We start from the raw sequence: 11850 nt of genomic DNA, 5'->3' as shown, positions 1-11850 counted from the left end.
ACCTGCAGTGAGCTAGCAGTCGGTGAGGTTGTATATAGTAGTGATTACATTTTTATAGCTGCTGTGTTTTCCTGTGGTAGGATGAGAATTCTCACAAGCATATGTAATTCACTTAATACTTACGTGCCTTTAGTGGGTATTCTTTGTACAGGTGTTTTGTATGAGGTCCGTTGCCCTGTACTCAGAAATCTTTTTCTGGTGCTTTGGACAGAGAAACTTTCACAAGAAATATTTTAACAGCCTATGAAAAGGAGGATGCACTTATATTTTGAAGCAATTTACTCATACTTCACTGAATATGCACACGTATTTGTTTTGTGGTGTGTGGGAGAATAAGCCAAGAAATAATTGAGGGTTTTATTTATAGTTCATTTATTACTTTGAAAACAAAATTTTTTCAAGACAATTTAGACAGCTATAAAAGGTCATTATAAAAAGATGTAAAGAATAAGTTAAGAATATGCAGGTAAAAATTATGATATGTAAGTATTACACTAAGACATCCGTTTTGTACATCAGTAGTCACATTGAGTAGTCTAAGAGGTCTCAAGAAAACATTAAATAAGCTCCATTGATTCCATCTCGCAATTAATTTTTCTTCAATAGTCACATAATATAACTATGCCCAAACTAGCAATGATCTACATAGATTTAGAATAGGTGTAGTAGTCAGTTCTTGTATCATTAAGTTATAAGATATTTGGTTTATTTCTACGCTGAAGCTTCAAACTGGAGTACCTGTACTCATAATAAGACAGCAATACTTGTTTTATCAGAGACAAGATGTTAATACACCTCTACTTCTGTAAGAAGATATTTGTTCTTTCAGTTTGAAAGAATCTTAAGAGGGAAAAAAATACTTCTTTTTCATTACTTGCCCAGGCATCTGCTCTGAAACAAATGCTTTTCATGTGAAGTGCACACATTTTAACCGGACAGCTATTTTTACTGTAGTAGAGAAACTGATCTCTCTCTAATCCTGTACTCTACTTCCTGTAGCAGAGACCTTACAGAGTTCTCAGATTTGTGAATAATACAATTTTAAGTCCTAGAAGTATTAATTCATTAGTGTTTAGTCCTCTTCAGCATCACCTGGACTGAAATACATTATTTCAATGACATTGGAATGGCAAATGCTGTAAAATTAGGTATTTCTGTGTAATGTGGAACAACATTTTCCTCAAAATTATGAACACCATGTCTCTGTTTTCTCACAGGGGTACATTTCAATGGAAGTTGATGATGATGTTAGTCATTCCTTTGCTGTATACAAAAGTACAAGTACCTGGCTAGTTTTTATATGTTGCATATTATTTTTCCCTGTATTTATAAGAAGAGTATCTATATAGATAATCAGATGAGATATTGCACAATGTTGCATAGAAGGTATTTTTAGGTAGCTATCTAATCAAAACTTTTTTATTCATTACATTCCAATCTCCATAGGTTTAAATATGAAACAATCTAAAAAATTAGTTATATAAATACAATAAATATGTAAAACCCCATTTATAAAAAGGATTTTTTATGTGATATATAAGAGAAATGTGTGTTAACAGTTATATCAACAAGATAATACTGCAGTAATAGTTACAAATCTTGCTTGTAAAGAAAACAAATGTATCCTTGATTCTGTATTATAATAAGGTAATTTTACTTGTATTTAAATAAATTAATTAGGAAGCAAAGTGCATGCACAAGACCATTTTTCAGATCAAAAACTTTGTCTGAGGTTATAGTGTCATTCAGCTTCTGATCTGGCATGTTTCATATTCCTGATATTCCAGTTTAAACAGGTTGGGAATATCTTAATGTAACAAGAAGTAGAAATTGGAATTAGTTTGTAGCTATTTATATTGCTTTGGGCTTTTATCATCAGCTGCTTATATTTCATATAGATCTTTCTTCTTATTTTTGATATAGTAATTAACTTCATTGCCCTGCAAGCGCTTCTCGTACAAAATGAAGTCCATTTGGATGTTTGAGTTATCATGCACTAGTTATAAAATCTGTATTTCAAAAAATACTCTTTTCTATGTGGTAAACAAGGGAATCTTATATTCAAAATGTGCAAATGCTAATGGCAAGGGAGAAGAGGAGAAAACCTTTCCAAAAGTTGTTCTGGTTCTAGCCTAACTTACTTTAATAAAGTAATTATGACATTATCATCTCTTCCTTGCCATAACATTTCTCCTTCAAAGTCCACCAGCCCATGTTTCCTGGCTCTCAACAGAATCCCAACAACCTTATCTGAAATACGAACGTATCTGTCGAAGAGTTCCCCAAAAGTGACTTGGATCTTGCCGTCGGGCCGCGGCTTGGCCATCGATTCAATGATGAAGCACATGTCCCTGATCTCCCGGTGGATGTGGGCCTCAGCTCTCTTGGCTCTCTCAGCAGTTTTGGTTCCTTCCTTTGGGTGACCGTATCCTTCATCTCCTTTGTGCAGGCGCGTGGACATGGCCAGCTCGTGGTCAAACTCCTCGCTGAAGGGGTTCAGCTTTTGTGTTATGATGTGCTGGTCGGCCCATTCCTGCCACCTGTCCTTGAGGCTGTGCACGGCGCTGCATTTCCTGCGCGCGTTGCTCCGCGCCTCCTCGCTCAGCCGGCTGGCGCTGAAAGACACAGAAACACACCTGAGCTTTGCATCTCCTCCTTTCCTGATGCAGGTCTGCTGTTTATTGGTATCTGCTGTAACTGGGTTACTGTGTTTTTGGGACGAGCTGGAATCCACCAGGTGGCACGAGTTCACCACTTCTAAGTTAGTTCTCTAGGGGCTGTTCATCTACATTGTTTGCACTCAAAGGCAAATTCCATCATCACAGCTTTATCCTGTCTACACCACCATTTTCCAGCCCTCATCTTCATCTGAGCCCATTTTGACAAACCACCCCAGAATGACTTAATTCTGTAAGGGAGCAAAACTGTGTGTTGCTTGTTGCCTGCACTTTCTGTACCTTTGGTCAGTCACACATTTCCCCATTCCTGCATGCTTGGCCAAGCCTGAAGTGCATTTGCCCTGAGGTTAGAGATGCTGACTGCTGCAGGTGTATGACCTGGCTGAAAACTAGAGGGTAGTGCCTAGAAAAATCTGTCCTCTGTAACAGATGTCAAGGATTATAGCAACCACAAAAAGCTAACTGAGTGCAGTAGCTCTGTCTATGCTTCTGTATTTGGAGTATGGTTCTGAATAAATACTGAAGTCCAAAATTCACATTACCATTGGTAGGGTAGAAGCCTGAAAATGTCAAGGACAAAGGATAAGGAAAAGCCTTCAGGTTTTTGTTTGTGGGGAGTTTTTTTGTTAGTGGTGGTTTTTTGTTTTGGTTTTTTGGGTTTTTTTTTTAATGACTGTAATAGTTCTGGGTGACTCCAGGCAGACACTCTATCCTCTCGTGGCCAATCTCACGTGTTGTGGGGCAGCTATAGAGAGTCTGAGTAGTCTTTGTGCTGTCTACATCCTGCCAGTGTGTATGTTCAGAACTCAGCTTGGGACTATGCTGTGCTGTAGCTGTGCCAAAGTACTTTGTTTTTTAATATTTTTACTCCCCAAAAGGCTGCTCTGAAACCTCCCCAGTAATGTCAGCTGAATGTCAGCACCGGAGATAAAAATTCACTTAGCAAGCAGTACACAATGCTGCAAAGTTGCAGTAAATTCTGTTCCCCGGCTGTTTGGACATTCCTTTGTTTTCTACTAAGCTGGTTGAAATAGAGAATAGGAGTCATAGAGATGATCCCAGTTCAGATCAGTGCACTGGAAAGGTGCCAGTATTGGGCAGGGCTATGCTAGGGTAAGAATTGCAAATGCCTGGTGCCAGGGATAGAAAAAGAACTAGGAGAGCTGCACCACTTTATTAGCTGTAGTGTTGCTTTAAGAGTGGCTTAGATGTATTGAGGAACTTTTTTAAAAAGCTCCAAAATGCTTTTCCCTATGAATTTAGTGAAAATCCATCAGAAGAATTGAGCATACTGAGTGGCCAGGTGCACCTTTATTCTGTGGTGTGATTACAGAGCATTCTGAGAGTAGGCAGCGTGTCTGTACCTGTAATTTTGTAAGTGATTAACAGGTAGATGTTGGCAGAAAAGCATTAAAATGTACTAGTGGGGTAAATCAAGACAATTTGGTTTCCCAGCAATAAACCAAATGCTCCTCTATATCAGCTGTTGTCATACAGTGAAAAAGGGAAGGCTGTGATCCCTTCACCTGAATTGTGCCTTCATTGTCCAGAGAAGCTGTGGGCACAGGGTTTGGCTATGCAAAGGAATTTGTTTCCTGAAGCCTATGGCTGTCCCAAAGGTCACAGAAACCCTGTGCCAGCACTGTCTGAGCTCCATCTGAAGCTCAGATTGCTTCACTAGCTCTTCATGAGGGAAGCTATCAGTTAAGGCAGGGAAAAAAAAATCCCAAGTGAATCAAAATTGCCTTGAGGAAGTGATGCCATCAGTCTCAATGGAGTTTATGAATAGATATCATCATGGAGGGCTTATTTCTCCACCACAGCCAGCTGCTTTCCCTTCTCTCCAGAGACTATGACCTCTGAGAAAGTCCTAGAGCTTCAGTTCCCCAGGTTGAGCGGAGAGAAAAGGGGGAGTGAGACAGCAGGAGGCGGTGCAGGCTTTGTTACTTGCTTTCATTTAACAGTCTAGAATGTATTCCCTCCTTTTTCTACTAAAACTTTTTCCCCTTTCTAGCAGAATGTTATTATTGCCTTCCTCATCCAAATCATCTTCTCAGTGGTTGAGAAAACCATCTCATCTATCCTTTTGCTTTTAATATGCCTCATGTGGGCTTGAAAAAACCTTACTTTTTAAATGCAGCTTGTAATTTAACCATTTCTAGTTGCTGAAGTGCTATTTTTGCCATTATTTAGCTTAATAAGTTTAAAATGTGAATTATGTACAATTCTATGTGTACACATAAAGCATTTTTTCATGTTTCTACTGCATCTACATGAAGTATTGTGCATCCAAAGTGAAGGTTTTGAGCTTTTACTCACTCTAAGAAGTGCTTAAGAGGCAACAATAACTAAGTTGACCTGTTAACCAGAATGATCATCCTAAATGCATTCTGACCTTCTAGGCAAATAATGTCTATGTTGCATATTCACCCTGGTTCTGCCTGTAGGGGAAAGGTATGCATCCCATTTTAACATTTTGAGTTTCATATCCCTTTTGTTTCTAAGCAGGAACAGAATAGAGTTTCTTATGCCAATAGGAGTCAACAGGCCTTCTACTAAGAAAGCAACCTTATTCCAGTAGTAGTGAAGGAAATAATGAAGGTGCTGATGTGAGGAAAACAAAATACTTGCACTGATGCTTTTTTCTTGGGATGTGGAGAGGAAAATGGGAGATATGCTTTAACAACTGTGTATTTATGATCTTTTTGAAGAAGAGTAAACTGCATTGAAGGGTTCATAAAGGTAGAGGGCTGAAATATTATATTCTGAGGCTGTAAAATATTTTTTTTAACAAATGAATAGTTAAAAAAGTCCGGTCCTGATAGCGGCAATGTAAGTGCAGAAAATTATTTTTGTGTTCATTTTCAGTGGAAGAAAGAGCTGCAGGTAACATAGAGGGTGTTATTTCAATTGTTTGGACCACAGTAAATATGACTAATCAATCTTTTTTCAAGTAGTAGCACTAAAATTAGACATACAAGGAAAGTATAAGAAAAGTTTAACAGAAGCTAGATAGTTGGTCTGTTTCTACTATAACATTTGAAAGAGAAAATTGTTTTAATTGAAGTTGTTTATAGGTAAGTGCTGCAAATGTATCCTTTTTCCACTGTATATTTAGAATTTTTGGTTTGAGGCCCTAACTTCTTGAAAGGATGGTGCACACAGTCCTTGCCAAAAGCAGGCACCACAAACTTTCAGGCCCTAGGTAACTTGGAGAGCTTTTGTTCACTTGGGCTGTAGACCATTTTCTTCTTACAAGAGCCGACTGCTCAGCTGTACAGCATAGCATCATTCTAATCCCATCTGAACAGTTAAAATATCTCTGGGGCTGTGTGTTCAGATAGCTGTGCTTAAAGGTACTGTAAGGCTGAAATCCATAACGTTGTTAGTCACAGTCTAAGGGTCACAATAATGTTCATCAGTAGTGAGGTATAAAACAAAAACAGTGACCATGATACAGCCTGCCCGCCGGTCTGTACAGGGATCACAAAGTCTATTTGGGTACTTTCATCAGTTTTTCATTGTCAGTGCAGTTTTTATTTTCTGAAAATTCAATTGAGATCTGGTGTGATCTTGGAGTCCAAGATACTCTGAAATTTTCCTTCCTTTGAACTGATGAATTCCCAGTTCATAGAAAACTTAAAAAGAGAAGCACTGAACCCAACTTTTGGTAAGAAGTATGTGGAAGTAATTCCTGCTACATTAATTTGGAACGTTCTCTTTAAATTACTCCTGAGAATATTTACAATCTATACTAAACAAAATAATGAATAAGTATTTGGAAATACTACTTGTCAAATATACTGATTTAGAAAACATTTGCTGAAATAAATGAATAGCTGAAGGCTCTCGATGAGGTAAAAGTTGTGATTCTGAAATATGGACTGAAGAAATGAGAAGTAGTTATTTGATGAACCATTATCAAATAACTACAAAGTAAATCCAGTGTGAAAATTAAATATAATTAACATCTCCAAAATACAAATTCCTGATGTTTTGAATTAGGTACTTAGTCCAATGTTGTTGAGTGACTATTTAAGCACAGAGTGATATGTGAAAGGTCTCCTGAATGTTAATTTATTTCTTCTAAGCCAAGAGTAACAGTTTATCTTTGACCACTTCCTACTATTCCACCCCCCTCTCCCCCCCCCCCCCCCCCCCCCCAATTTTTCTCATGGAAAACTGTACCCTCTGCCATTTGTATAATGAAGGTGCTCTTGATGTAATTGATGTGATTTGATATAACGAAGATGCTTTACTTACAGCGATGGGACAGGCCGTTTAATCCTCACAGCTGTCACATCCCGGTCACTGTCCTCCTGCTCGAGCTTGTCCTCTGCTTCCCCATAGCCACTGTCCTGGGCATCCAGGCTGTCATCACGACACTTAAGCAGCAGATCTCCCTTGGCCCCATCTTTTTCATCTTCTTCCATATTCTCCCAGCCCTTGGTCAGCTCTGATACCACATTTGAGCACTTCCTCCTTATGTTTGAAGGTAATTTGCCACTAAGAATTTTGTCAATAGCATTTGATTCTTCTTTGAGTTTGGTCATCTCTGAATTGCAGTTGTTGTTCTCATACCTTTCACTGAGGAGGCTGATATCTCCCCCTCGTTCGTAGGCTTTGCTGACGACTGTTTTGGTCACCTCTTTGCATTTAATGCTGAACATTTTGAGATCTTCATCTGATTCCCTTGATTTTTTTTCAGCATCTCTTACTGTCACCAATACCTTTGCTAAGGATTTTTCATCATTTTTTTCTTGGTCCCTCTTGACAGATGGAATTTGCCATTTTTCAAAGGAACTTTCTTGTACAGGCTGAGCTGATGAGCTTTCTGCAGTGGGAACCCATCCAGAAGGCTCTTGCTCTTGCTTTACATGGTGGTCAGATGCCCACTGCTGCCAGCCTTGTGCCAAGCTGAAGACCTGGCTGGCCATCCGGATCTTGTGGACGGCCCTTTTCACAGGAGCAGTGCTTGGCTTTTCTTCAGGAGCCATGTTGCTGTCTGCTGCCATCCTGGCTTCTCCCCTTCTTATGCTCAGCACCTTCTGAATGGACTTCCTGAAGTGAATAATGCCCTCTGAAGAGGGCCACACAGATTTAAATAGAAGCAGGAGCAGATGATGCCCATGGAAAATATGTGAAACGTTCTCACAAAGATATAGTATCCTCACTGTTGCAGAGGTCTTTTTTTAAAACACGGGGTTACATTTCATCACAGCGGATGAATGATGCATGATGTAAACAGTGTGACATAGACCTGTGCTGGAAATAGTGGGAAAGTAATAGCTCCTTTAGTCCCCTCTTCCCTGGGACTGCTGAATTCCCAGTTTCTTAGCAAGGGTCTTTTCCTTTTGGAAATGCAGCAGTTGGGTTAGAGATCCTGATCAGAGTAACTGAAAATGCCAAATGTAAAGGGCTGTCAGTGGCTAGGAACTTTGGCCAGACTGGTCACTCCTCATCATCACAAGAAAACAGGGGCCCTTGTCATGGAGTGTGAAGCCAGAAACAAGTTACGACTGAGAAAATTTAGAGGTATTTCCTAAAAAGATACTGGGTGTCTTTTTCTGACTGCTCATGTAAGGAAATCGAGGTTTGTTAATTTTTTAAAAGGTATTTATGTGTTCTCTTCCCAGTCATTATCTATTAATGTCTGTCTCTTTAGAACATACCTTCAGGGGGGCCTGGGAACACTATCGTGTTTGATGTCAGCACTAAGGAAGAGGGAATCACTATGTCTGGGGATCAGTGTAGTAAGTCTGACTTGATCAGATGGATGAATGATCTCCAAGTTTTAGGGTTTTGAGAAAATAAAATATAACCTATTTAATTTCTCACTGCTTTTCAGTAGAGTTATATACAGCTTAATTGTGCTTACTGTGTATAATATAGAAAAAATCAGTTTTTCTAGGAAATCTTGTGATTTGTTCATTCCAAAGGACTTCCTAGAGTGTTTTCATATTTGAATTTGTGAAATTGTTTAGTGAATTGATACATCCATTTTTTCATGGTCATAAACATTTTTCTGAGATATAGTCCTGTGATATCTTATGTCTTAGTATAATGTTTCCTAAATAGGAACGGAAAATGTCATTGCTTTTTCAATCCATCATACCTTGCAGATTACAGGATGACCTGAGGCACTTGCCATGTGGTGTTCTGAGGCACACTGAACTTCAAGGAATTCTGTTGGCTTTGTTGGCTTTACGTCAGAGATAAATATGGACTCCTATACTCTGCCCTTTTTTTAATCTTCCCTCTGTTAAAGGCTGGGCTGTTTGAAGTAGGTCAGATCATATTTAGCTCTTGATTAATGATATAAGACTACATACCTTTGACTTCCATGTAGAATTCCTCATTAATCTATGGAGTAATTTCCTCTTCGAAACTGATGACATAATGTAAGTTAGTGTTGCTATTAGATATTTACTCATGCTTTTATTTTAGGAAAAAGATGTGTCACCTCTGTGTACTGTACAGTCTCAGCTATTGCCCACTGCATCACAGCTGTGAGATGACATAGTGAGATGTACCCATACAACTTGATTAAGGAGCATGTTTGTGTCACCAAACATTTATTTGGGGGTAATTTTAAGGCTAATCAGGAGTGGGACCTTCTTGTGCTTAGAATTGACACATCCATGCATGGGGAGTGTATGCTCCCTAAAATACAAGGAAGAGGCATGTGAAAGAAAATAATGCACAGGCAGAATAGAAGTATTACACCAGTTCATGATGTCATTCTGTCATTCTTTGTATAAGGGTGGCTGAGGCTTTTAGAATGACCTGAACACTAAATACAGATAAGGGGTAAGGCCAAGGAAGGACTGCAGTGTAACCAGTGACTGTGGAAGGACAATCCTGTAAGGCCAGTAGGGACCCCTGTTATAAGGCAGGGTCAGCTCCACCTGCACTTGTCCTGGATCCTGTTTTTCCTGCTCTTAAAGACTACCAGCAGTAGGTACTCCCCACTGTCTAGGCAATCTATTCCACTGGTTAACTGGCTGTATTTTGCAATCAAAGACCTCTTCTCAGTTTATTACTGCAAACACTCTAGAAGTTCTTGAACAAATTTGCTCTCATACCATATTTGCAAGTAGTTGTATTGAAATTCATGGCACTGAAAAATAATTGCATTCCTGAGGAATGTTTAGAAATTACAACACATTTCAAAGATGTTATTAATAAAGAGACTTTTTTTTTCCTAAGACTCTTGACCTTGGTATACTGGTCATAGTCCTACATACTTAATGCTTACATAGTTTAGATAAATGAGAATGAAAGGTTACAGACTAATGAAAACCACCAAGTTTACAGATATAAACTGCTATTAAATCCATATTGCACAACAATATGTTAAACAAATGTTTAGTTAAAATTGGTCACTATATTAAGCTGAAATGTTACCACAGACTTGTCCAAAGTGCCAGTGAAACTTTGATATAATTATTCTGAGGCTAACTATCGTTATAATGCTTAATTTCAGAGTGTACAATGATGTTGCCTTGAATGCATTGAATGTTGTCTCATTTTATATGGTGGTGCTGCCAGCAAGAAGTTAATTATAAGTATAAATTATGTCCAAATCATCCAATGATATTCATGCTTCAGGTGTTGTTTACTTTGCAGTTTTATTGCAGTTAGACTAGAATTTATTACTTCATGATTTTAAAATTTTATTCTTAATGAGATAAGCAGCCAAGGTTGCATTTCTGTGTATAATCTCCCTGCTGTGACTTCCACAAGCTAATAGCTAGCCCTAAAGCCAGCCCACATATGTTTTAGGCAGGCTTGACCTGAACCACATTTTCTGTATCTTCCATACATCATAAGGCCCAAAAATATACTCTAAATGCTCAGCAAGGCTGGATGAGGGTGAGATTGTCACAGGCGTTCACAAATTCAGAAACTATCCTTGAGAGTAGAGGGATAATTTCTTGCAGAAGATCTATAGGAGAAAAGGTGATTGGAGAAAGTGTTAACTTTGATGAGCAAGCTTGACATATGCTGAAGTTGTAAACTCCTTTTGTCCTTGGCCCTGGCTGCCTACACTTCTGGGATTTAATCTCTTTGACACCTTTAGACAAGTCTGCATATGTCCCTAAGACCTTGTGGCTGCTTGTGGGTTGCTGCATTTCACATAATACCTCTGATTTCCTGAATCTGAAGTTGTGTAAGGACCAGCTGAGGGGCTGACAGTGTCAAAGGTAAAAGTTGGGATGTTTTTGCTGTGATGGTTTGGTTTTGTTTTGCCCCGGATGGATTTTTCCCTGTAAAGTTAAAAACTATTTAAAAATCCTTTCATTTTCTCTTTGCTGTAGAACACTAACTTTCTCTGGGAGACCAGTGGGCCATCAATGCTTTTTTGTTTTGTTTAAGGGTGATTAATTTCAAAGGTAGAACTGTCTCATTCATACATTACTTTACCTTGTCAGACATTAACATAATTCAGTGGGTTTGATTTCAAGGAATTTAATTTTGAACCAATTGTAAGTGTATGAAAGATGCTGTCTTCCTCCCCAGAGTTAGTGGTGAATAACGAGAACAAGATGCGTTTCCTTCTTAAGTATAACCAGCTGCCATTATCAGGAATCTCAGGAATTCTTTTCACCATGACACAGTTAAAGTACATTGTGTCAGTTTCCATTTATCACAGGAAACCTGTAAAAAGAGTTAGAGTTTGGGATTTCCTTATTTTTAGAGTTCACGTCAAACAAATTCCTTCTAACAACAGCAGTGAGCAACTGTGTCCCATTCAATGTGCAGTTTCATGGACAATCCAGGTGTCTGAGCTCCAAGAAGCGGATGCTCCTGAGCCTTTGAACTGGGTTGTGTCCACCCATTAACTGAAAGCAGTTTATGCATTTATTGGTGCTGTTTCTTATATTTCCATCCTATACCTAGCCATAGCCTTTTTTAACTGAAATTGTGTTGCACTGAGAAATTACCCCTGCTTAATTACATGGAATTTTGAATCTGCATTTGATTATGTGCCATCAGGATTCAACTATATGAGAGATCAAAGTTTATCCATGATCTATCAAAGAAGCACTATTCTGTGAAGAAAATAAATCCAACAAATTGCCAAGAAAACCCTGGTCAGAACTAAGGCTGAAAGACTCTAAGTTGTGGAAGGATAATGGGGGAGAGGGAAGATGCACTGTCCAGTAGC

At 38.7% G+C, this 11850-nt stretch overlaps 1 protein-coding gene across 1 annotated transcript; it reads right to left on the bottom strand.

Annotated features, from left to right (window-relative positions):
• Positions 1-407: 407 nt before the first annotated feature.
• ABRA (actin binding Rho activating protein) lies at positions 408-7734 on the bottom strand. The gene is made up of 2 exons (XM_040086811.1): positions 6942-7734; positions 408-2615 (listed from the first exon to the last, which is right to left on the bottom strand). The coding sequence occupies exons 1-2, from the start codon at positions 7691-7693 to the stop codon at positions 2138-2140; spliced, it is 1230 nt and encodes a 409-aa protein (XP_039942745.1). The 5' UTR covers positions 7694-7734; the 3' UTR covers positions 408-2137.
• Positions 7735-11850: the final 4116 nt, after the last annotated feature.

The sequence above is a fragment of the Hirundo rustica genome, chromosome 1, assembly GCF_015227805.2.
Source record: "Hirundo rustica isolate bHirRus1 chromosome 1, bHirRus1.pri.v3, whole genome shotgun sequence".
Classification (NCBI taxonomy): domain Eukaryota; kingdom Metazoa; phylum Chordata; class Aves; order Passeriformes; family Hirundinidae; genus Hirundo; species Hirundo rustica.
Note: the sequence above shows the minus strand (reverse complement) of the source record. Positions and strands in the feature narration are given on the sequence as shown.

Excerpts from the sequence above, each read along its gene's own strand:
- ABRA (XM_040086811.1), bottom strand. The coding sequence starts at position 7,693 with ATGGCAGCAGACAGCAACATGGCTCCTGAAGAAAAGCCAAGCACTGCT. Across the intron at positions 2,616-6,941 it reads AAACGGCCTGTCCCATCGCT|CGCCAGCCGGCTGAGCGAGG; the intron begins GTAAGTAAAGCA and ends TGTGTCTTTCAG.